Raw genomic sequence first — 26,612 nt, forward strand, 5'->3', positions numbered from 1 at the left:
TGGAATGAAAAACCCGGTAATAATGTTTGTAAGAACTGTATGTTAAGAAAGTCGCCAAGCCTGAGTGAGAGCCTATGAAGTCAAGTATAAAAGAGTTTTGTGATGGCTGTTCTTATGCTTAAAAAAATTTTCACTTATTTCCAGCTTCCTAGAGGTCATCAGAAAAACAAGTAATCTGAAGATAACAGAATTACTATAATTTTTGCTATTATATAGTAAATTAATTCAGTAAATAATTAACTAATGCCTACTATCGACCCAGAACACACTATTGTGTTTACTAATTGTTTTTACATGTATGTCATTTATTTTAATTTGAATATATATAACTTAGGATCAGGAATTATGTCTTATAAAGTCTTTAACTACTTATTGATGTGTTGAAGTGACAGATAAGGCACTGACCCAAGTAAATGGCAGTACTGAGTATAAGGAAATTATTTTCCACTTCACTCTTTTAGAAATAAATATTATTGACATTAACACCAGAGAAGTAAACTTTATTTTTTTAGTCCCCCCAAAAACCTATACATTTTTCTCTTTTAATATCTGCCAATGTTTTCTGTTGCACTAACCCTGCATATAATCCCCTAAGGTGATTTTCTATTTTATTCTGTTGCCTAATTTGTTCTATAGCATGTATCTCTCCACATGAGGAGCAAGGAAAAGTTTCTACAATACAGTCTATGATTTTTCCTATCTTCCTATGTATCTTTTATTTACTCATTTAAACTTATTAAGAAATATTTATTTAGTGTCTCCGATATTCTAGGTACTAGTGACCATGCACTAGTACTTGCATATGCATATACTAGTACTCTCAATGCATATTTTCCTGTTCATCATCCCAGACCTTCAAGATCAACATTCAGCTTAAACTCGATTCTTTACCTAAAATTCATATTACACTCTTTCACATCTTATTCTTCAGCCCATTTATTTCCACTCCTTTTTAGTCATCACACGATAAGGAGTGCCAACCATGTCTTGTGATACTCCATCATCCTTCACTGACTGGGCTAAACATGCTGCAAATCTGGGACAAAGAAGGGACCAAAAGGTTGCTATCTGCACACATCTATGCAAAAAGTTTAGCATAGTATTGGCAAAATTGCTGAAGCTGTATTCAAAATTCACTGGTAAGATATATGGGGGAAAAAAATCACAGAAAAAGCAGTCCCACCTAGGGTTTGCACAACTGTAGCATATTGTTGAAGCCAAAGGAGATGTTAAAGTCACAGGACAATAACAAAAAGAGAGGTGGACTTTGCAACTAGAAGATGCTCCATTTTTCCTTTTAAGGAGGTTTAAGTATTGCTATTAAGTATACTTTTTAAGTAACTGATATGGTTTGGCTGTGTCCCCACCAAATCTCACCTTGAATTGTAATAATCCCCACATGTCAAGGGTGGGGCCAGGTGGAGATAACTGAATCATGGATGTGGTTTTCCCCATATTGTTCTCGTGGTAGTGAGTAAGTCTTATGAGATCTGATGGTTTTATAAATAAGAGTTCCCCTGCACAAGCTCTCTCTTGGCTGCTGCCATGTAAGACGTGCCTTTGCTCCTCCTTTGCCTTCTGCCATGATTGTGAGGCCTTCCCAGCCATGTGGAAATGTGAGTCCACTAAACCTCTTTTTCTTTATAAATTACCCAGTCTTGAGTATGTCTTTATTAGCAGTGTAAGAACAGACTAATACAGTAAATTGGTACCTGGAGTGGGGCACTACTGTAAAGGTACCTAAAAATGTGAAAGTTGACTTTGGAATTGGGTAGCAGGCAGAGGCTGGAATAGTTTGAAGGGCTCAGAAGAAGATAGCAAAATGTGGGAAAGTTTGGAACTTCCTAGAGACTTGGAGGGCTCAGAAGACAGGAAGGTGTGGGAAAGTTTGCAATGTAAGACATGCCTTTGCTCCTCCTTTGCCTTCCACCATGATTGTGAGGCCTCCCCAATCATGTGGAACTGTGAGTCCATTAAACCTCTCTTTCTTTATAAATTACTCAGTCTTGAGTATGTCTCTATTAGCAGCATAAGAAGAGATTAATATAGTCACAGTGGGGTAAACAAGTTTATACTCATTGGATAGCTTCCCTGGCACAGACAGGCCACGGGAGTAATTAAAAACAAAGGAATTTCCTCCACCCCCATTCACCAAATTCTAAACAAACTCCTTCACTCTTCTACTCCCTGATTTTTAGAATTAAAGATTTTTTTTTTTTTTTTGAAGCATAGTCAGGGCAATGTCTTGCGCTTACTTTATGCCTGATAAAGCTGTTTTGATTTTTGATCATGAACAATGGCAGAATGGTGGTGAGTGGGGCATGGAGAAGGATAGTATTTTTATTTTTTTAATGTGTCTGACTTTTTCCTTGGAAATAAAAACCACATATGATTTATATTATATTTAATCAAGAAAATACTGAATCCATGCAAAATAATGTTTTTGGTGAAGCTGTAAAAATATGTCATATTCCTTAGAAGATAATACCATCTTAAAACCAGGTTAAAAAAAGAAATAATTACAAGATGTATAGTTTTATTTACAACCACTTATCTTCAGGTCAGAAACTTTCCTTACTGTGTATTATTAAATTCATAATATAATAATTGGATATTAGTATCAGTTATGTATTTATTTTTATGGTGAAAAATTTCAACTGTACATAATGTTAAAGAAAATAGTATATACTCATCAATAAGATTCAATAATTACAAACTTTGGCATCCTTATTTAGCTATTTTTTAAAGATATAATCTTGGCAGCTGATGGTCATTGGGCTTGTTTGTGTTTTATTACCACCGAAATACATTTTAATGTAGTGAATATTGATTTTGAATTCCAAGTTCCCATTTGGTGGTTAATGTTTAATTAACATCATTAAAAGTGAAGACCTCAGTATAGATAAACTTCTGCACAAAAAAACTTCAAGGAGAACTAAACTTTTTTTGTTTTACTGTGTAGTGAATATTGCTTTCAATAAGGGGATTTTCCAACTGAAATATGAAGACATTTACATTACATGGAGCTTTTTGAGGACCATCCTAATAAGTGCCTGACATTTTTTTATGCACATATGTGCCAAGCATTGTACTAAAAGCTTTACACGCACCCGCTCTTTAAATAACCCTATGAGCTATGCTTATTATCCTCATTTTACAAATTAGGACCCTGAAGCTGTGAAAGATTAACTTACTTAACTGTCTGGAGTCTCTCAATAAATATCAGGCAGGATCATATTTGCTAAAATTGTATTTTATTTCTATAAGTGATGTTTTGAAAGATATAAAAAAATTTTATCCCTATCATGAATAACCATTAAATGGTGTAATAAACATAACATTTTATACAGTAATTGTTTAAATTAAAGAATTTCTGCATAAACAGACAAAAAGACAGAATCCTAATCGGAGATGCAGTAATGACCATGGGAGGTAATAAGAGGTGAACACAGATCCCCAGGAACAACAGGAAAGAAGCAAGGTAGTCCACCAAATAAAAAATATACAGGAATATAAAGGAGATTGATTCAAGTGTCCTGGGTTTCAAGCCCACATTTTGCAGTTTCTGTATATAAGAAATTTTAAAAATATTTCATCTTATTGGCTCTATTCTTTAAAAATAATTTAAAATGTTGGTCTATAAACAATAAAAAGAGTGACTTACGTGTCAACAGAAATAAGTTTCTTTTCCCCATGGTCAGAGGCATAATCCCAAGTCGTTTCAATAATTCCAATGTAATAATGCTTTTCTTTCGCCCAGGCTGGGGTACTATAGAAAAACAGAAAAATACCAAGTATCAAAATCTTCATTTTTTTCCTCTTCTTGGAGTCTGAGAAGAAATGAAGTAAAATCAGGAGCAGGCAATTTTATAAATAAGACTTTCTTCCTTATTTGCTTGATTGACACAATTTAGTGTTGCACAAGAGTAAATTGTTTCATTAAAGCAAATATTTTCCAATTCAGTTAAGTTCTCGTAAACCACCAAAAAAACAGTTCTTGGTTGCCAGGCTTCTCTGACTGAAAATAAAAAGTCAACAGTTATTGTTGGAGGCATTAGGGTGTGCATAACTCTGCGCGTTTTTCCATTCATCATGTAAATTCCAGGAGGGCAGAGAACGTGTCTAAATGCTCCCTTTGTTCCTCTGACAATATGTCGCAGCACAGCGTCCTGCAAACAGTGCACTTTTAGTAAATCAAGATAAGGATGATGTAAAATGAATCAAAACATGTAGCTTTTTACTACAGTCGTTCTTAATGACAGGGATACATTCTGAGAAATGCATTGTTAGGCTATTTTGTCATTGTGTGACTATCATAGAGTGTACTTACACAAACTTAGATGACACAGCCTACTATACATCTAGGCTATATGGTATAACATATTGCTTCTAGGCTACAAACCTGTACAGTATATAACTATGCTGAATGCTGTAGACAATTGTAACACAATGGTATTTGTGTATCTATACATATGTAAACATAGAAAAGGTACCGTAAAAATATGTTATTATAATCTTATGGGACCACCATCACATATGCAGTTTGTCATTGACTGAAACATTATTATGTGGTGCATGACTATTTCTAAAAGTCTAACAAATGATTAATTGCAGCTTTATGATATGAAACATGATATCTAGCATGCCAAATTTAAGTAAACAAAAATAAGAATTTAATTTGGAAGAACTTATCTATTTTATGAGCTTGGACCACATCTGCATAAAAACTTTACCAGATCATTCTGTATTGCTATATGCAAATAACTAGCAGAGCCTAACAGGGGCTAATAACTTTGTTTTAATCATCAAATAAACAAACCATAACTAAACCTGTCTTCAGAGGCAAAGATTAGTCTTAGTAAATAGAAAGTACCCCAGTTTATTATTAGACTGAAACTTCTCTCTTTGAAGTGGATGTGAATTTTAAGGTGGAAGACTTTTTCTTAAAACCCTGTTTTTAGTCAGGAAGTATATGTCTAAAAGTATGAAGTGGCTTTTTTTTTTTTAGCTGAAGAAAATCCTGATAACAGTTGACACTTTGTGTTAGTATAATTTTTTTTCTCTCAAATACCTCAAAACATTGTGTATTTGCTAAAGGCCACTTGTTGAAATAGATTGGTGTAGAAGAAAGCATGCGATATTTGAACAATTCCTTCATTTAGAAAATATTATTGAATGAGCGAAGTTCTGTTCTACTCACTGGGAATAGAGCAGAGAACAAAACACCTACCATGATGCAACTTACATTCTACTTGGGGAAACTGAAAATATAAAAATGAAAAATGAAATACACAATATTAGTGGTGAGTGCTATGGAGAAAAATAAAGCAGAGAAGGAGAATAAGGAGTGCTAGGGAAAACAGCAGGGTGAAGATCAAAATCTGATGCTACCAAATGACCTCAAGTAAGATACGTCAAGCCCAGCTTCAGTTTCCTCATCTGAAAATCTCAGGTTAATTGAAATGACCTATGTTAAGGCAGACAGTGGAGGAGCTTCTCTCACCAGCTGGTAATAATCTTAACTAAATGGCTTGGTACAGAAAACTGAATCATGTTGCCCAGGATGCCCCAAGGCCTCCTTCTAGGACTGCCTTGAACAATTGTGCCGTCATGTCCACTGAGAGGACTGACAAAAGACTAAAATCTTGCTCAGATGCCACTGGCCATACCCTGTTCCTTGCAAGAAGCTGCTTTTCCCCTAATGGTCCACACAGACAGGGGGCATCTTTCAGCCGTTTATCCTCCCCAGGGCACAGGAAGGAGGACAGTTTTTTTTCTAATTGGCATGAAGCCATGATGTGAACCAACAACTGTCTCAGCCATTTGCTTTTCACTTTTCACTCAGTGCTCAAACTCAGCCCCAATCTTGTGGATGGACAGATGTTGATCAGAGCACAGTAACAATGCCCAGAGTCACTTGTTTCAGCAAATCGTACCAACCAACCATCCAACAAACAAACCTGTTCAAATAGTTGCTGAGGGTTCCAGAATGTATGCATAGCACACCCCTCATATTGGTGGTGAAATGAAATGGTTAAACAGTAACACTGTGACCGGTGCTCTTGTGAACGTTTTACGGTGTAATGCAAAAAAGGTCATGCAGTCCATATTTCTGTTCTGTTTTGTGGTAGTTACTCTTCTCATCAAAAGGCATGTGGCAGGAAGCGGGGAGAATTCTCTGAGCCTTAGGACTACTTAAATAGGAGGGAGAGGGGCCGGGCGGAGTGGCTCACGCCTGTAATCCCAGCACTTTGGGAGGCCGAGGCAGGTGGATCACGAGGTCAGGAGATCGAGACCACCCTGGCTAACATGGTGAGACCCCATCTCTACTAAAAATACAAGAAAAAAAAAATTAGCTGGGCGTGGTGGCGGGCACCTGTAGTCCCAGCTACTCGGGAGGCTGAGGCAGGAGAATGGCGTGAACCCGGGAGGTGGAACTTGCGGTGAGCCGAGATTGCGCCATTGCACTCTCGCCTGGGTGACAGAACAAGACTCTGTCTCAAAAAATAAAAAATACATAAATAATAAATAAATAAAAAGTAAAAATAAATAGGAGGGAGAAGGCACTGGGAGCTAATAAGCTCAGCCATTGGCAGAGTCATTTTGCACTGCAAACTTCATTACAGCGATTCCAGAGACAGTACTTAAAAATGAACTTTGGATAATGTTCCAGTTGAGAGTTTTCTGCATTCAAGAAATGCACCACAACAGCACAGACTGGAGTTAGACAAGAAGGAGCAGAGGGGCACCAGAAGAAGCCTAGGAAACTTAGAGCATTGCAAGAAAGAGAGGAATCTAGACTGCCAAACAGCCTGTCCTCTTAGCTGTGCTTGTCAAAAGGTTTTTACCTCAGAATCCCAGGGTATGTCTTTGTTATAAACAACTAGTATATGTCTAAGTTAACAGCTTAGTAACCTGAGTACAGTTATGTAGCAGAAGTTCTAATCATTTTCCACATTTTCTTTTTTTGTCGTCTTAAGGATTTCTGGACTGGGTGAATCTTATCTGCATTTGGCAATCATGATTCTGAGACTGTGAGTGGCTAACGTCAAGGAAGCAGCCTCCTTTACAGAATAACCCTTCTGTTTATTTCTGTCTGGCACAATGCGATCTCTCTTTACTGCCACTATTCCCGTGTATACCTTCTAGTTTCATTTTTTGCTGACCCTTGAGAACTGGCTCTTAACCCCTACTCCATGCCAGCAGAATTATTAGGAAATCATCGAGAACTGTCCTTCACTTTGTGACAGCAGGAGACTCTAAGTACAAAATAGCAGGTCACTCTGACTATGACCAATCGGACAGATAACCACGCTGCTTTCTTTTTCACAGGAAATTGTGTAACTCTGGAATTTTAGAGGTGAGTGTGGTCACGTACAGACTTTGCTAATGAGTACACTGACTTGCCCTAGCACAGTGTGAGCACTGCTGATCCTATTCTCCCCTATCGGTCAGGTCATGACTGTTCAGGAAATGATCTCTCAGATAGGTCTTCAGTCATGCCACCATCCCCCTTTGGCTGCCCATTAATGGGTCACGGCCCTATTCATCAGCTCCTGGGATGTAAAATGGTCTCAGGCAAGGGAAGAGAGAAAGTCCAGACTCTAACATACAGAAAGCCTTAACATACGGTAGTACTATGGGAAAGAGACTTAAAAAAAAAAATGGCATAAGAATTTAGCTGAATCCTTTATTCTTGCTCTCTCACTACCTTGACTGTTATAGAAATCAAAGCATGTGATTTATCAAAAATGAAATAGAACCACAATAATATAACTATAATTTTTAAAAAGATTAAAGAACAACCCTTTTTAAAGGAATAACTTAATTCACTACTTTGACTACATAGAAATTTAATGCATGACTTTCTTGAAACGCTCTCCTCTCATAACACCCCTGGCCCATTTTCTCTTGTTTTGACACAATGTGAGGGTTATATACACTGCATAGCTCTTAACACTCTGATTTGTGTCCTGGTCTTAATTTACAAAAGGTGACTGAGTGACAATTCTGAGAGGCCAATGCCATTGAGAGAAAAGTTTACTGCTACTCATGATGGTGCCCCTGGAAGCAGAAGACACAGCACGCTACAGAGGGCCATGTGGCAAAGCACCAGAGAAGCACCAGGCCGGGCTTCCCATTCTCTCTGCACTCTGGAAGGAGTTTGCCTGGGTTGGGGTTGTCACTTGGTAGATTCCAGACCTTCATTTTGTCAGTTTACTTAAAGGTGACTGGGTTTAAAGGGTCTGATTGATTGTAAATAACTTGGAGAATAAATCAATATTCATTAATAAAGTTAAATAATTCATGTAAAATTAAAGTATAATAGACTTAATTTATATTATTTTTTTTTTCAATTTAGAGGCATTCCCTCCTTGTTTATAGATTCACTCAGAAAATTGTATTATGGAACACAGTTTCATTCATAAGTATAGAGTTTGAGCAAAAGGGTAGATATTCTTTTTTGTAAATTAATTTTAATTTTTACTTTAAGTTCTGGGGTACATGTGCAGGATGTGCAGGTGTGTTACATAGGTAAACGTGTGCCATGGTGGTTTGCTGCACCTATCAACCCATCACCTAGGTATTAAGCCCAGCATGCATTACCTATCTTTCCCAATGCTCTCCCTGCCCCTCCCCCACCCCCCGACATGCCCCAGTATGTGTTGTTCCCCTCCCTGTGCCCATGTATTTTCATTGTTCAGCTCCCACTTATAAGGGAGAGCATGCGGTGCTTGTTTTTCTACTCCTGCATTAGTTTGCTGAGGATAATGGCTTCCGGTTCCATCCATGTCCCTGCAGAGGACATGATCTCGTACGCAAAAGGGAAGACACTGTTAAAGCATGTTTCTTTTCTTTTTTCTTTGACATTTTAAAAATTAACATGATTTCTGTCTAAATACTGGCTACTTATTATTAGAATAAGAGGACCTTCCAACAGCTGTGCAGGGGACATTCCATTGACACATTCTTAGTCTTTGACTCTCTTCTGTTAAGAATTCATACAGATTACTACCCTTCCATTCAAATCCATTTACTAAATCATACTTTGCCCACCTGATAAGTCAAAGTTTGGAACTGCATTCTTAAAAGAATGAATGAATTAATTAAACATTATTCTTGGTGAAATTTGGGCAATATCTTTTGCAGTTTCTTAAAGAATGTTCTAGTTTTATCAGCACCTTTGAAAGTCTCAGACTTGAATGTTTCTATGGAAGGAGTTAGTTGCACCCATATTTCATAAGTTCTTAATAGTTTTAATATCAAATAATGAGGTATTATTGCTAATGTTGTCTGATGTCATAATAGCATTATTACTATATTATTATTATTTTTTTTTTTGAGACAGAGTCTTGCTCTGTTGCCAGGCTGGAGTGCAGTGGTGTGATCTCAGTTCACTGCAGCCTCTGCCTCCTGGGTTCAAGTGATTCTCCTGCCTCAGCCTCCTGAGTAGCTGGTACTACAGGCATGCTCCACCACGCCTGGCTAAATTTTATATTTTTAGTAGAGACGAGGTTTCACCACGTTGGCCAGGATGATCTCCACCTCTGGACCTTGTGATCCGCCTGCCTCAGCTTCCCAAAGTGCTGGGGTTACACCTGGCCACTATATTACTTGTTTAAAGTTTTTTTATGCTGGAGATACATATTGGAGTATTTTGGAGTGAAATGATATAATGTCAGGAATTTGCTTGATTACACTCCAGGTTTTCATGTACCGCCTACACAGCTAAGAAGCTAGAGAGTAAAAACATGAACTCTTTTGTTTAACCAAGCTCTGATTTCAAGTGTTCTTACTTACTGTCTAAAGCAAAGGCTGTTAGCCAACCCACAAGACATTTCTAACCCAGTCTCCCTTGTTCCTTTCGTGATAGAGGCTACAAAAGTTCTTTTCCAGTCTCCTTTGCAGTTAGGAGTAGCCAGATAATAATGGTTTTGACCAATAAGACAAAGGCAGAAATTGGCTGGTGTCTCCTCAGGTGTGACTGATGCTTCCCCTTTTTCCATCTTCTCTGCCTTCAATGTGGATGTAATATGTGGAGCGGCAGCAACCATTTTGCGACTGTGAGGCAACAATTATGAGGAAAAGGCCAAGAGAATTAAAGACACTGGCCCTCATATCATCAAATTGCTAAGCCAGGCTGGGTACAGTGGCTCATGCCTGTAACCCCAGCACTTTGGGAGGCCGAGGTGGGTGGATCACTTGAGGCCAGGAGTTCAAGACCAGCCTGGCCAACAAGGTGAAACCCTGTCTCTACTAAAAATACAAAAATTAGCCAGGTGTGGTGGTGCAGGCCTGTAGTCCCAGCTACTGGGGAGGCTAAGGCAGGAGAATTGCTTGAACCAGGGAGGTGGAGGTTACGGTGAGGCAAGATCGTGTCAATGCACTCCAGCCTGGGCAACAGAGTGAGATTCTGTCTTAAAAAATTGCTAAACCAATCCTAGCAGCCACTTATCTCCAAAATTTTTTTATTATATAAAACAAATAGCACTGATAATTCTCTCTTAGCTGGGTTTTCTGTTGCTTATAGAACACATCCTAACTGGTTAGTACTGCCAGATACAAGCTCAGAGCTTGAGTCCCCCCCACCCCTTTTTTTTTTTGTTCTGGAAAACTGAAAATTATATATTCTGTAATCTATCATCTTCCAATCCTAAGGCGCAATATAATATATAGATTTACATTTCAAAGATTGATTTAAATGGTTACTCATGCTATAAGAATTTCATTTTTTAAAGTTTTACAAATGTTGCAGTCTATGGTAAAGTCTTGGGTTGCATACATTTGGTACTTTTTATAACTGAGCAAGACTTTGCTATTGCTCTCTTTGTCTCTCCTACCTACCCCCACTGCATTTGTTAAAAGCCTTATTACATCACTCACAGGCACAATACAGACACCACTTCAGGGTCAATTTATGAAAACAAGAAGCAGCTCTCACAAAAAATTTACTAAGAAAACTTTTATTTCAAACTAGTTTTCCTGGTACATTGTCATGAAAGTCTTTAGCTGGTTCCTCCCAGACTCCTTGGTCCCTGGAGTTTTCCTTCTTTGGCAGCTTTACCTTGGCTTGTAAGCTTGTCAATATTCATATCATATCAAATATTTATGCTGTAGAAAAGGAATTTTCAAAAATAGGTAATATTATATAATAGCATGCAGTTCTAAGTTAAAATACTAAGCTAAAATGATTACATACATTTAAGGACTAAATACAAAATTTATATTAGTCTTAGGAACATCCTTAAAATAACTACCATCACTTTTGCCACAAAAAGTTTACTTATTAAATTAATAGCAACATCAATATCACCCTTCGATGGGAACAGATGACCTGTAAATCCAATCAAATTTGACTTTATATTCTTTGAAATGCAAAATCTACTTTCCCAAAGAAAGAATGTTAGCAATGGGGGATTTATTTTATGGACAGTGCACCAAAGTCTCTTTTACTAAGAATGTGCATGAACACTGATAGGAATAAGGGTAATGATTATTAGAATTGTATCAATAATGATATTATTGACATTAATAGGATGTTGTAGGTAAAAATTATATTGGTGGCTAATCAGTTTTTGGTTTTGTTGACAAACGTAGTCCTGATATTGAGAGAAGATTCTGAGAAACTGTTCATGCAGACTCTCTTTTCTCTGCTTCAGAGGCTCTGCTCCATCGGCCCTGCAAGGAGCCCCACAGGGAAAATATTCACATAACTTGAGAGCTGCATGGTATGTTTTAAATAGTGTACGATATATATGTTCAATAGTTTTCCTAATTTTGAAAGTAATTTAAACTTTACAGAAACCTTGGAAGAAACAGATTACTAGTGAGATTTATTATTTCTTAATAAATATCTTCTTATTATTTTCTTAATAAATCACACTAATAATTTCACTACCTAGAGAGAGTCGTCAGTAACATCTCATAAATTTCTATTCAGTCTTCATATATATATTTCAGATACTATTTTGTAGACTGCTTTTTTTGCCACCCAATATGGTATTATAAGCATTTACTCATTAAAAATTTTAAGACATGATTTTTAAAGTTGGATATTTTAGATGATATGTTGCAGTTTTTTACACACATTACAGTATATCATTTGCTTGTTTTCAGTTTTCCATTAGCATAAAATAATGTGGTGATACATATTTTTCTGCCTTGTTGATAATTTTCTGAGATCAAATGCCAGGTGGAAATACTGAGTCAAAATATGGGGATTATGATTTAGGTTCCTGCAAGATCTGCAGAACCAATTTACACATCCATCAAAGTATATGCAATGCACCCTATCTCACCACACTGTTATTGATGCTATCATTAAAAATAGATAAATATTTGCCAAAATATACTCAAAAAGGGATTTTATTGTTGCTTAAATGTGATTTTGAAGTGATTTGATTATTGGCAAGTTTGGGTATTTTCATAGGTTCAAAAGATATTTGTTTTTGATCTTCTATGAATTGTCTGTTTATACCTTATATGTATATCTTATGTGAATCTGGAAATTACATTTAACTCTAGAGTATATTTTATCAGATCATGAAAAGTTATCTGAGTTTTACAAAGAAAATAAAACTAGAGTAACTCGGTCATCTCAAAATAGTAATCTTTGAATGAATGAATGGCACATCACATTATATGAATGTACAATGCATTAAATATCCTTACATAAACACTGCATTTGTTTAAATATCACTTCTAGTTAATTTAGCCAATGGATCTTACCTTTTCTTTCAAGTACAGTGTAAGTGCTTTCCATTCCAGCACCAATGTGCTCAAAAACATGGCAATGAAATAACCAGGTTCCAACATCTCTTGGATACATTTTTACAGTTTGATAGACCCCAGGAGGAAGGTCATAAACATCAGATCGATACACTCCCCAATTCTTAACAAGGAGATTAAACAGCATTACATGGCTTATAAAAGATATCACTTACCACTTGCTTTAATTCCCAAATTCTAATATATCTAATTAGGTGACAATTAGAAAGCATTAGGTGCTGGGCTGGGCAGAGTGGCTTATGTCTGTAACCCGCTACTTGGGAGGCCTGGGCGGCAGGGGAGGATGACTTGAGCTCAGGAGTTCAAGACCAGCCTAAGCAACATAGCAAGCTCCTCATCTCTTAAAAAAAATATATTTTAAAAATTAGCCAGGCAGTGGTGTGTGCCAGTAGTCCCAGCTACCTGGGAGGCTGAGGTGGAAGGATTGCTTGAGCCCAGTTCAAGGCTACAGTAAACTGTGATCATGCCACTGCACTCTAGTATTCCAGCCTGGGTGACAGAGCAAGATCCCATCTGAAAAGGGAAAGGAAAGGGAAGGGAAGGGGAGGGGAAGGGAGCGGAGGGCAAGAGAAAAGAGGGGAGGGGAGGGGAGGGGAGGGGAGGGGAGGGGAGGGAGAAAAAAGGGAAGGGAAGAGGGAAAGGAAAGGAAAGCATTAAGCTATTAAAGCTATTTTGTTCTCTTCTCTGAGTACACTTGAGGCTTTGGAGGAGAACTAAGACCCAGAACATTCTGGCATTAGATAGAATGCAAAGAAGATGTTTCACTCTACAAGGGTTACTCATAGTTAGTATTGGTGTTAGAAACTTGCCAATGTCTCACATGACCAAGCGTTCTAGATTTCAGAGAACTTCTAGTCTCAAATCCCAAAGGTTCTAACTGACACATTTCTAACTTGGGATGTTACGTTGATGTGACATAACATGTTCATGTGAAGGATTGTCATTCTTGAGATGCAGCTAATCAGAAAAACTCATTGTTACAGGAAAGAGAAGGGGAGAGGGAGGAGAAGGGAGGAGGAGCTCCCTTGGCATCTGCAACCAAGTCTGCCTTCTGGAGATTGGGCCTGAGGGCTGATGGCTGAGGGCACTTTTTAGCTAATTTCTCTCCTAAGCAGAGAACCCAATGTTTAGGAAACTACCTCTGTAGGCTGCTTAGAGTTTTAGGTATGAAGTCCTAGGGCCTAGTCCGGGTGGATTGGAAGAGACTAAAAGGAAGGTGAATTGCTCTACAAAATAAAATGGGAAGTATTTGGAGGATGGTGGTGGGAGTGGATTGGGGAACTGCAGCTCAAGAGTTCTGAATAATTTCAGGAGAGAAGGGATGTCAGAGAGTCTAGAGAGGAAAAATGTGGAGAAACAAGTCCTGAGGGTGAGAGTAAAAGGCAAACGAGCTAGAGTCTCTCAGTGATGCATGGTGAAAGGGTAATTGGGGGTGGGGCATCTAATGTCAAATGGTAAGTGCTTTCATTATGTAGTACTGAAAAAAAAACTTCGTTTATCCCCACTCTTTCACTAAAAGTCTGTAACTCACAATGGCCTTGATTTTGTGGTTGCTTAAGAGTACCAAAGGAAATGGGATGTGCTCCATGTTGGGAATTGCACACAGATATGAAAAAACACCACCTACAGGAGTTGAGAGGCAAGGGAGATGAGCAGAAGCAGGAAGTTAGAGTTGGGGTGAATAGAAGACATTTAAGCTCTCAAGACTCCCTGCAGATATCGGAAGGCAGACAGGAGGAAGACTGAGCTGTTTCTTACTAGAGGCAGAGTTGGAGCTCAAGCCATTGTTATTTAGGAACATTAATTTTACGACTAAAATAGAAATAATACAGATGACATAGAATACACTTTTTGGACATCAGAAAAATGTAGAGAACAGTATGAAAAAAATTTAACCACACATTGACAATGTCCAAAGCACCAGTAAATGTGGAAAATATACCTGGAGCCCTGGCACCCAGGAAGACTGTAGCTTTAGGAAACAAGCTCTGATTGGCTGGCTTGTCCCAGAACTAGGTTAGTAACCACAGAGGGCTGCTTCGCTGCCCCCAGGAGTTTCAGGGAGTGGAGCACGATGTCTGCATAGATGCTGCTGTGATAACATTCTGCCTCAAGGTGGGAGGCTAGATATCTCCTGCAATGCGTTTAGAGTGAGTGGTTAAAGTTGAGAGCCGGTGATACTAGGCTCTGTGGTACAAATAGGATTATACTTAAGGGAGGCAGTTTTGTGAAGCACTAAAGAGTTCAGACTCCAGAGTGAGAGCCAGGGTTTAAATCCAACTTCTATCACTTCCTGCCTGTAGGAAAGTTCCTTATTTTGTTAATGCTTCATATAATTTCCCTGCAATTGTCCCTGAAAAACAATTCTGATTTCCTTTCAGCTCCATGCAACACTTAGCATGGTTCTAGGCATGTTAGAGGCATTTGCTGGACTGAACTATTATATTTGACATCAGATAAACTATAAAACATGATGACCAGATTTTGGCCCAATTTTTTTTTTTTTTTTTTTTTTTTTTTTTTTTTTTTTACAGAATCTCGCTCTGTCGCCCAGGCTACAGTGCAGTGGCATGATCTGGGCTCACTGCAACTTCCACCTCCTGGGTTTAAGCGATTTTCCTGCCTCAGCCTCCCAAGTAGTTGGGACTACAGGCACCTGCCACCATGCCTGGCTAATTTTTTGTATTTTTAGTAGAGATGGGGTTTCACTGCGTTAGCCAGGATGGTCTCAATATCCTGACCTCGTGATCTGCCTGCCTTGGTCTCCCAAAGTGCTGAGATTACAGGAGTGAGCCACCGCGCCCGGCCCTCTTTTGGCCCAATTTTAAAAGTCTTTAATACAAACAGTTATGAAGTGAATAATCCTAATATGTAGGCCTTTGGTTTAAAAAAAATGGGGAGTGTAGATGAAAGTGTAGTTGGGTCACAGTGGTTAGATTTGGGTAATAGGGATTTGTTACATTATTCTGTTTATTATATAAAATTCTCAATAATAAAGCGTTTTTATGCCAAAAAATAAATTTAACAGGAATAAATTTGTTCATTAAATGGTGGGAAATAAAGCAGCACACCAATAAGGCTCTGTGCAAACCAAGAGGTGCATGCTTATCTAATTTATTTCTACAATGGACACTGCATTAAAGAAGGTATTAACATAATACATCAGGAAATCAGGAAAGCTTTATCTGAAACTTTTATCCATGTGGAAAAGATGAACTGTACTAATGCCTAGTGGTTGGATTAAATGTCTAAGGTGTGAAACACAGAGAATATAATTGATCCTAAATTATACATTAATGTTTATATAAGGAATTAGGATGAAGAAATAAAAAGCTCTTTAAGTAAACATTAATGAATGATACAAACTTGGAAACTGAAAGAGGAAGGATAAAATTTAAAATCCTTATCATAAAGAAATGAGTCAAAAGTGGTCATGACAACAATTGTAAAGAAGTATGGGGGAGGGGCCAAGATGGCCGATTAGAAGCAGCTGTAGTCTGCAGCGCTCATGGAGAGGAATGAAAGAAAAAAGTGAATTCAGCAACTTCAACTGAAATATCCAGGTTCTTGCATTGGGACTGACTAGGCAAACCACTCGGATCTGTGGAGAATGAAGAAAAGCAGGGTGTGGCGACAGCCCATGTGGGAGTGGCATGGAACCAAAGGAACTCCCAACCCCAGCTAAAGAAAGCGGTGAGTGATTGTGTGACCCCACCCAGGAAACCATGCTTCTCCCATGGATCTTTGCAACCTGAGGATTAGGAGATCCCCTCATGAGCCCATGCCACCAGGGCCTTGGGCACCATACACAAAGCTGTATGGACTCAGCAGAGCAGCCGTGGAGTCACACACAGAGACCCAGAAGTTTTACATACTCCGGCCCCAGGAATCCTGGCAAGTCAGGAGATCCATCCATGCATTCCCCTAGAAAGGGGGCTGAATCCAAGGAGCCAAGCAGCATTGTTCTGCAAGCTCCACTTCCATGACACCTCACAAGTTAAGACCCACTGGCTTGGAATTCCAGCCAGCCAATGGCAACAGGTTGGAAACTGCCTGAGACAGCACAAAATTCCTGGGGGGAAGGACAGCCACCATCTCTGTGGTTCCGTCAACTCAGCTGTTTCAGCCTGCCAGCTCTGGAAAGTACAGGCAGTCCAGATGAGGAGGGGTCCCCTACAACACAGCACAGTTGCTGTGCCAGATCATGTATGGCCAGATTGCTTCTTTAAGTGGAACCCTGATCCATTCCTCCTGCTGGACAAGGCCCCTCTGCTGGGGTTTCAGCAACTCTAGCCAGGGTTATACAGACAGAACTCTGATCTCTCCCTGAGGCAGAACTCCCAGGAAAAGGGGCAGCTGCCATCTCTGCAGTTCAGTCGACTCAGCCATTCCACCCTGCTGGCTCTGAAGAGTCCAGGAAGGGTCCCCTGCAATGCAGCACTCCTGCCCTACCAAAAAGCAGCTAGACTGCTGCTTTAAGCAGGTCCCTGATCCTGTTCCTCCTGGCTGGGCAAGACCTCGCAACAGGGGTCTCCAGACACCTCCTACAGGAGCATTCGGGCCAGCAACAGTTGTAGTACCCCTCTGAGATGGAGCTTCCAGAGGAAGTATCAGGCTGCCATCTTTGCTGTTTTGCAGCCTTCACGGTTGATACCTCCAGGTACAGGAAAAACTAAGGCAACTAGGGTCTGGAGCAGACCCCCAGCAAACCACAGCAGCCCTATGGAAAAGTGGCCTGACTGTTAAAAATAAACAAACAGAAAACAACAACAACAAGAGACCCCTTGAAAGCCGCATTCAAAGGTCAGCAACCTCAGAGATCAAAGGTAAATAAGCCCACAAAGATAAGAAAAAAATCAACATGAAAATGCTGAACACTCAAAAAGCCAGAGTGCCGCTTCTACTCCAAATGACCACAACACCTCTCCAAAAAGGGCACAGAACTGGGCTGAGGCTGAGATGGCTGAATTGACAAAAGTAGGCTTCAGAAGGTGGGTAATAACAAACTTCACTGAGCTAAAGGTGCATGTTGTAACCCAATGCAAAGAAGCTAAGAATCATGATAAGAATCATGATAAAATACAGGAACTGATAACCAGAATAGCCAGTTTAGAGAGGAACATAACTGACCTGATGGAGCTGAAAAACAACACGAGAACTTCACAATGCAATCACAAGTAACAATAGCAGAATAGACCAAGCGGAGGAAAGAATCTCAGAGCCTGAAGACTATCTTTCTGAAATAAGACAGGCAGACAAGAAGAGAGAAAAAAGAATAAAAAGGAATGAACAAAACTTTTGAGAAATATGGGATTATGTAAAAAGACTGAACCTATGACTGATTGGGATACCTGAAAGAGATGGGGAGAATGGAACCAAATTGGAAAACATACTTCAGGATATCATCCAGGAGAACTTCCCCAACCTAGCAAGACATGGCAACATTCAAATTCTGGAAATGCAGAGAACCCCAGTAAGATACTCCATGAGAAGATCAACCCCAAGACACATAATCATCAAATTCTCCAAGATTGAAATGAAAGAAAAAATGTTAAGGGCAGCTAGAGAGAAAGGCCAGGTCACCTACAAAGGGAAGCCCATCAGACTAACAGTGGACTTCTCAGTGGAAACCCTACAATCCAGAAGAGATTGGGGGCCAATATTCAACATTCTTAAAGAAAAGAATTTCCAACCCAGAATTTCATATCTGGCCAAACTAAGCTTCTTCATAAGTGAAGGAAAAATAAGATTCTTTTCGGACAAGCAAATGCAGAAGGAATTTGTCACCATCACCCTGCTTTGCAAGAGCTCCTGAAGGAAGCACTAAATATGGAAAGACAAAAATGTTACCAGCTCCTATAAAAACACAGTGAAGTACAGAGACCAGTGACACTATGAAGCAACCATATAGTGGTTTATGAAGCAGCCACATAAACAAGTCTGCAAAATAACCAGCTAGCATTATGATGACAGGATCAAATTCACACATAACAATACTAATCTTAAATGTAAATGGGCTAAATGGCCCAGTAAAGAGACAGAATAGCAAGCTCGATAAAGAACCGAGACCCATCCCTATGCTGTCTTCAAGAGACCCATCTCACATGCAGTGACACCCATAGGCTTGAGATAAAAGGATGGAGGAAAATTTACCAAGCAAATGGAAAACAGAAAAAAGCAATCCTAGTTTCTGACAAAACAGATTTTAAACCAGCAAAGACAAAGAAGGGGATTACATAATGGTAAAAGGTTCAATTCAACAAGAAGCAGTAACTATCCTAAATATATTTGCACCCAATACAGAGCACCCAGATTCATCATGCAAGTTCTCAGAGACCTACAAAAAGACTTAAACTTCCACACAATAATAGTGGGAGACTTTAACAACCCCTCCTGACAATATTAGACAGACCATCAAGACAGAAACTTAACAAAGATATTCAGGACCTGAACTCAGCTCTGGATCAAGTGGACCTGATAGATATCTACAGAACTCTCCACCCAACAACAAAAGAATATTCATTCTTCTTATCGCCACATGGTACTTACTCTAAAACTGATCACATAATCAGAAGTAAAACACTCCTTAGCAAAGGCAAAACTAATTAAAACCACAACAAACAGTCACTCAGACCACAGCACAATCAAATTAGAAATCCATTTTAAGAAATTCATTCAAAACCAGCCGGGCGCAGTGGCTCACGCCTGTAATCCCAGCACTTTGGGAGGCTGAGGCAGGCAGATCATGAGGTCAGGAGATCAACACCATCCTGGCTAACACAGTGAAACCCTGTCTCTATTAAAAATACAAAAATTTAGCCGGGCATGGTGGTTGGCACCTGTAGTCCCAGCTACTAGAGAGGCTGAGGCAGGAGAATGGCATGAACCCAGGAGGCGGCGCTTGCAGTGAGCCGAGATCGCACCATTGCACTCCAGCCTGGGCGACAGAATGAGACTCTGTCTCAAAAAAAAAAAAAAAAAGAAATTCACTCAAAACCACACAACTACATGGAAATTGAACAACCTGCTCCTGAATGACTCCTAGGTAAATAATGAAATTAAGGCAGAAATCAATAAATTCTTTGAAACGAATGAGAACAGAGACAATGTACCAGAATATCTGGGATATAGAGACAGGTCCCAGTCAATGTAGAAGTTTATTTTGCCAAGCTTAAGGACATGCCCATGATACAGTTTCAGGAAGTCCTGAAAACTTGTTCCTAAGGTGGTTGAGCTACAGCTTGGTTTTTGTATGTTTTAGGGAGAAATAGGACATCAATCCATACACATAAGATGTACACTGGTTCAGTCTGGAAAGGTGGGACAACTGGAGGAGGTGAGGCTTCCAGGTCATAGGTAGATTCAAAGATTTCCTGATTGGCAATTGATTGAAAGAGTTTATCTAAAGACCTGTAATCAATAGAAGGGAATGTCTGGGTTAAGATAAGGGGTTGTGGAGACCAAGGTTTGTATAGTGCAGATGAAGCCTCCAGGTAGCAGGCTTCAGAGAGAATAGATTGTAAATGTTTCTTATCAGATTTAAAAAGTGTCAGGCTGGGCGTGGTGGCTCACACCTGTAATCCTAGCACTTTGGGAGGCTGAGGCGGGCAGACTATGAGGTCAGGAGATTAAGACCATCCTGGCTAACATGGTGAAACCCCGTCTCTACTAAAAATACAAAAAATTACCCAGGTGTGGTGGCAGGCACCCATAGTCCCAGCTACTTGGGAGGCTGAGGCAGGAGAATGGCATGAACCCTGGAGGCAGAGCTTGCAGTGAGCTGAGATCGTGCCACTGCATTCCAGCCTGGGTGACAGAGCGAGACTCTGTCTCAAAAAAAGAAAAAAAAAAAGTGCCAGACTCTTTTAAGTTCATTCTCTCCTGGATCAGGAAAAAGACCTGGAAAGGGAAGAGGATTCTCTACAGAATGTAGATTTTCCCCATAAGAGTTAGATTTGCAGGGCCATTTCAAAAAATGTCAAAGAAATATATTTTGGGGTAAAATACTTTGATTTCCTTTAGGGCCTGCTATCTGTCATGTTGGTATCTTATTACTACAAAGAGTCTGTTCTATCAGTCTTAAGGTCTTCATTTTAATGTTAATGCTGGTCAGCTGTGCCTGAATTCCAAAGGGTGGAGAGTATAATGAGGCATATCCAACCCTCACTTCCCATCATGGCCTGAATTAGTTTTTCAGGTTAACTTAGGAATGCACTTGGTCTAGAGGGGACTTAGAATTTTATTCAATTTTTCAATTGTTTGGGGGGCTTAGAATTTTATTTTTGGTTTACAATGAGGATTGGTCACCAGAAAGACCAGGGCAGGATTAGAGGATTGGGACTTTCAGCCCCATCCCCTACCCTCTGGGGAGGAAAGAGAGGCCAAAGGCTAAGTTGATCACCAATGGCCAATCATCCAATCATGCCTATGTAATGAAGCCTCCATAAAAACCCAAATGGACAGGATTCAGAGACACTCCAGATAGCCAAACGTGGTTCCTGGAGGGTAGCTCGCCTGGAGAGGGGATGGAAGCTCCGTGTGATTCTCCCGTACCTTACCCTAGCATCTCTTCATCTGGTATTCATTAATACACTTTCTAATATCCTTTTTGATAAACCAGTGAATGTAAGCAAGTGTTTCCCTTCATTCTATAAGTCATTCTAGGGAATTAATTGAATTCAAGGAGGGGGTCATAGGAATCTCAATTTATAGCCTGCTGCACAGAAGCATATGAAAACAACCTGGAGTTTGTGATTGGCATTGGAAGTGGGGGGCAGCCTTGTAGAACTGAGCTCTCAACCTGTGGGATCTGACACTGTATCCAGGTAGATAGTGTCAAAATTGAATTGGAGGACACCTAGCTGGTGTCCAATGCAGAATTGATTGATTGGTTGCGGATGGAGGGAAATCTCCACACATTTATTTGTGACCAGAGATCAAAGAAGTCTTCTGTGTAACTGATTGTGAGTGAGAGAACAGGAAAATCACTTTGATATGGTTTTTATTCCTATATTCTCAGAATCACCTTAATCAAGTTCTCAAACTTAGCCTCAGCAATATGAGGACCTATTGCCATCATGTACCTCTTGATGCAATGTGTGGGGAGCATACAACATCACCTTTGTGGTGTTCTTGGCAAATTTGTTAAACACGGATCCAATAGGAGGAAACTATCAGGCCAATGCAGAATATGGAACATTCTATGAAACAACTGGCCTGGACCCTTCAAAAATGAAATGTTATGAGGGAGGAATTTTTTTTAAAGGCAAGGGGATCTCTTCGGATTTTAGGAAAGCTATGGCAATGGCAACCAAATGCTATGTATGCATCTTGATCAGATCCTAGATTAAATTAAAAAAACAGCTATAGGGAGCATTTTTAAGACAAGTTGGGATATTTGAATGGATTGTACATTAGACTATATTATTGAATTAATGTTAATTTGGGGGTGTGATAATTTTATTGTAGTTGGGGTGGAGACTGTCCTTATTCTTAGGGATGATTCAGTATTTAGGGGTAAAGAGTCATAATGTTTGCAATGCACTTTGAATTGCATTCAGAAAAAAACATGGAAGAGAAAGCTAATGTGGCAAAATGCATATGAGCATTCAGAGTATTTTTCTTTATGTTACTGAGGGCATGAAAAAAATTTTTTTAAGTTGGGATAGAAAGTATAAAACTAGAAATGACTATAAATGTCTTATTTACCTATTAACTAATAATAGATTAGAGTGAGAAATGCACTTCATTCTTTGGTCAGCATTTATCAAATGTCCATGAGATATAAAGAGCTAAATTATAATTATTTACTTGCACCTGATATATCATAGATGATATGGATCAAATTTCTGACTTGGTCATTTTCTTTCCAGCCCTGTCATCTTGCCGTGCTACCTGATAACTGGTTTACAAGACATCACAGGATATGGACCTGTCGAAGGCTCTTACCTTATATTCAAAGCTATGGCCATGAAAGTGAACTGTGTGCAGGTCAGCTTCATTCCCCATGCCAATCAGATACCAATTCACTACATCCCCAACATGAAATGTTAGACCTTGGTTATTTCCAAACACTCTTCCGTTAATTGCTGTGGGAGGCAGGGAAAGGCACAGTTTATTATATTCAACAAGGATTTAAAATAATGTGGGCTTTTTAAAAATCACCACTTTAAAAAAGTATTATCATCCTTATAGAAAATATCATGGATGTTTTCAGAAGCAGTGGGGATTTTAAAGCCAGACTGAGGAAGTTGTTAAATGTGACCAAGCCATCCATTCATGGATGTGTCTAATTCTAAGGAGTTTTTCTTGCCCAAGGAAATGAGGCACTGACTTTGTGTTAACACAATCAGATTGGATTTGTCTATTTCACAACTAAGCATACTTACATTGGTGAATTGTATATTTAAAATTATCACAAGAGACTTAGAATATTAGGAATGGCCAGGCATGGTGGCTCATGATTGTAATCTTAGCACATTGGGAGGCTGAGGTGGGAGGATCACTTGAGTTCAAGAGTTCGAGAACAGCCTGGGCAACATAGTGAGACCCTGTCTCCATAAAAGACAAAGAAGAATATTAGGAGTGTGCATTCTCATTTAACTGCCCTAAGTCAAACCTTTGTGACCTTCCACTTGTACGTCTGGAATGGCCATTTGTGAGGTCCAGGCCCCCTCTTGTCCTCTACAGTTGTGGTCTCCAAAGGATAATGTAAATAAAATATGAAGATTTTATATATATATACACACACACACACACACACACACAGATCCTCTTTTTACTTTGCTGTTTTGTGTGCATCTTTAAAATGTATAAAATGCATTGGTACAGTGGTGCAAGTATATAATCTATAACTATATATCTATGGAGGCTGAGCTCTAATGCTTTCAGCTGATGGAGGGATGTAATAGAAGAAACTAGAAGACACTGCTCTAGACTAGTGCTTCTCACACTTTAATGTGAATATGGCCTGGGGATTTTGTTAAAATTCAGATTCTGACTTAGGTCTTTGAAGCCTGAAATTCTGCGTTTCTAACAAGCTCCCAAGTGATGCTGATGCTGCTGGTCCTTGGGCCATACTTGGAGTACAAGTGCCCAGATGAGTGCCAGAGTTATTCCTAAAATCTATCCCACCACGCCCTAGCTCAGTGTACTTGGTGCTTTAGTACAGTGGTTCTCTACAGGAGGTGATTTTGTTCCCCAGGGGACATTTGGCAATGCCTAGAAATATTTTTGGTTGTTATAACTTGTGGGGAGATGCTACTGGCATCTAGTAGGTGGAGAATATAGATGCTGAAAAACATCTACAATGCACTGGATAGCTCCATACAACAAAGAGTTATCTAACCTAAAAGGTCAGGAAGTTAAGAAACCCTGGTTTAGATCAAGTCTAAATTCTTAACAAGGTGTTTGAGGTCTTCCACAATTCTGTTGGCTCTTTCTTCCCAAGTGCTATGTGACTTAGATCACATTCTTCCATCTACTTGGAATGTCATTTTCCTCCTTTTCTAACTGGACAGACTCCTATGCAACCTTAAAAAATCAACTTGAATGTCTCTTCCCTATTATGAAGCCTTTCCAAATCTTCCAAATAAGAATTTAAAGCACTGCATTGTGTTTAAATTTCCATGACAGCATCCCACCCCGCGTCATCCTCCTTGGATTGTAGCAATGCGCAAGTCTGGCGTCCCTTAGACTGTAAACAACACGAGGGCAGATGACCCATATTATGGGCCTTTGTATCTCTTTAGGGCCTCGCAAGGTGCTTTGTGCCCGCTATGACACTTATTAAAAAGACTATTGGTAAAATGGATGTCACCCTTGAATTAACTTTACATTTACATATATTTCTAAAAAAGAGAAAAAACAACCTTAGAAGTGGGAGATTACTATATTTGAATTTGCCTTAGTTAAGGATCTTTTACCCAGTCATATCTCTGACCCCCCTCAGCTGAGCGGCTTAAGATGAGAAGTTTCCCTGGCTAAGAAAGTAAGTGAGATTGTTTATGTGCTTTCTATTGGAATAATTGTCTTGTTACTGTGATTCTAGAGGTGGGGAGGTCATCTAGATGTACCTAGATGCATCTAGTCACAGTCAACCTATAAAATAATTTTGGTTGATGAGCATGAAGTTTTCAAAAGTTCTGCCTGTGAAGGTAATGTGATGGGGAAGGGTGGGTGGGGCCATGTTCACTTTGGTTTGCCCCAAGCCCCACCTCTGTCTGTGTTCATCCAGGCAAAATACTTAGAAAATTATGGTAGTAAGGCCCTCCTGAAATGACAGCTGATGTTCCTGTTTTTACATTGTCTACATAGCTCTAGAAAGCATGAGAATTTGCTGTGCTTGCTAAATCAGTAGTCTGTGGCATATGGGCAAGGTCCAGCACACTGCCTCTGTTACTGCAGCCCATGAGCTAAGAATGGTTTTAAAATTTCTAAATCGTTGAAAAAAATTTTTAATAATATTATTTCTTGACATGTTATATGAGATACAAATTTCAGCATCCATAAATGAAGTTTTTGGCTCTCAGCCACTTTCATTTGTTTTCCTATTGTCTATGACCACTTTCATTCTACAGTGGCAGAGTAGAGTATGGCTTATGACAGAGACCACGTGGCCTACAAGCCTAACTTCTTTACTATCTGGCCCTTTGCAGAAAAAATTTGCTGACCCCTGGTCTACATGATCTATACCAGTTCTATGTAGTTGAATTCTATAAACAGTGTGGAACGAGGCCCTTTCATCTGTTTCATTTGTGCAGAGCAACCTGTGGGTTACCATTGGTGAGTCAGTGAGTGAATGTTACCGTGCATTTGGTTGCTGAGTTGAAAATTATCATCTTCCTTGTCCACTTTGTTTGGTTTTGAAGCATAGGTGTTGATACTGTCTTCAAAGTACCAGGATTCGTTCTCATCAAATATCATGAAGTGGAGAACACGGTGAACTATGTTGGGGTTGATGTCTTTGCGGCATACAATCAGAGGGCCTACCAGTCCACTGAGAAGGTCCTGAGGAGGCAAAGCAAGATCATTCACTGTGGCCACAACTAACATTTTCCCCCACAAAATAAAAGAGGTAGAATCAAGTTTTAGTTTTTTAATGAGGTCAGATCCAGAGTTTTTAATTATCAGGATTCTGAGAGTGAGGGACAAAATATTTGACATGCTCAATGCTTGATTGAAGAAAAATTGTAAGCACATTCATTAGAGTTGAAGCCTAAAGAGAACACCAAACCTCTGAAAGAGATTTTAGATACATTTTTCAGTGGATTTAGCTCTATTTTTGACATTTTAATAAAAAAAAGGATTTTGGTTTTAATTAGAATTCCTGGCATTGAAGTTAGTTGGCAGGAAGTCTAAAGGAGTTAGTCCCTTCACCTTTGTGCTTTTGCCCCTGCAGCAGCTTTTAGTTGAGAGTCTTGGTTTGTTTGTCTTCATTTTGTTTTTGAATTAAATCTCTGTGTAGATTCTTGTTCCAGGCAGAGTGGGCCAAGATAAGAGTTCAAATAGAATACTTGCACTGTTTTTTTTTTTAGTGCAAATAAACTTGAACCCTATAGTTGAGGGTTTTAAACATAAACACACACACACATACACCCCCCTACACACACACACCCCCACACAATATGTGTGTGTATATATATATATATATTTCTTATTAATCATAGAATTATACCATTCTTTATTTATTATTACTATTGTTACTATTATTATAATTTAGAGACCAAGTCTTGTTGTGTCACCTAGGCAATGGAGTGACCATAGCTCAGCATAATCTTGAACTCCTGGACTCAAGTGATCCTACTACCTCAGCCTCTCCTAGC

At 39.2% G+C, this 26,612-nt stretch overlaps 2 protein-coding genes and 1 long non-coding RNA gene across 8 annotated transcripts in view; 1 reads left to right on the forward strand and 2 right to left on the reverse strand.

Annotated features, from left to right (window-relative positions):
- The window catches only part of CP (ceruloplasmin), a 59,240-nt gene extending 55,087 nt beyond the window's left edge, over positions 1–4,153 (reverse strand). The window contains exon 1 of one of the 3 annotated variants that reach the window (XM_054481108.2): positions 3,665–4,153. In XM_054481108.2, coding sequence (XP_054337083.1) covers positions 3,665–3,810 — 146 coding nt within the window. In that variant the 5' untranslated portion in view covers positions 3,811–4,153. The remainder of the gene's footprint in view (positions 1–3,664) is intronic. The other 2 variants (XM_054481110.2, XM_054481109.2) reach the window with 2 other exon arrangements.
- LOC129033094 (uncharacterized) lies at positions 1,441–8,265 on the forward strand. Of its 2 annotated transcripts, none has more exons than XR_008501540.1 (3): positions 1,441–1,616; positions 6,981–7,360; positions 7,994–8,265. It is a non-coding gene; the product is annotated as an uncharacterized LOC129033094 (long non-coding RNA). The 2 variants fall into 2 exon arrangements; XR_008501541.2 differs by lacking the exon at positions 1,441–1,616 and adding an exon at positions 6,176–6,312.
- Positions 8,266–10,962: 2,697 nt separating this feature from the next.
- Positions 10,963–26,612, reverse strand: part of LOC129033474 (ceruloplasmin-like) — a 47,226-nt gene continuing 31,576 nt past the window's right edge. Inside the window, exons 16-19 of one of the 3 annotated variants that reach the window (XM_054482093.1) lie at positions 25,596–25,797; positions 22,738–22,877; positions 12,730–12,892; positions 10,963–11,112 (exon numbers count right to left, since the gene is read on the reverse strand). In XM_054482093.1, the coding sequence (XP_054338068.1) occupies positions 11,108–11,112; positions 12,730–12,892; positions 22,738–22,877; positions 25,596–25,797 (510 nt within the window). In that variant the 3' untranslated portion in view covers positions 10,963–11,107. Of the gene's footprint in view, positions 11,113–12,729; positions 12,893–19,959; positions 20,200–22,737; positions 22,878–25,595; positions 25,798–26,612 lie in introns of those variants that run through there. The other 2 variants (XM_054482094.1, XM_054482095.2) reach the window with 2 other exon arrangements.

Source organism: Pongo pygmaeus, chromosome 2, assembly GCF_028885625.2.
Source record: "Pongo pygmaeus isolate AG05252 chromosome 2, NHGRI_mPonPyg2-v2.0_pri, whole genome shotgun sequence".
In the NCBI taxonomy this organism is placed as follows: domain Eukaryota; kingdom Metazoa; phylum Chordata; class Mammalia; order Primates; family Hominidae; genus Pongo; species Pongo pygmaeus.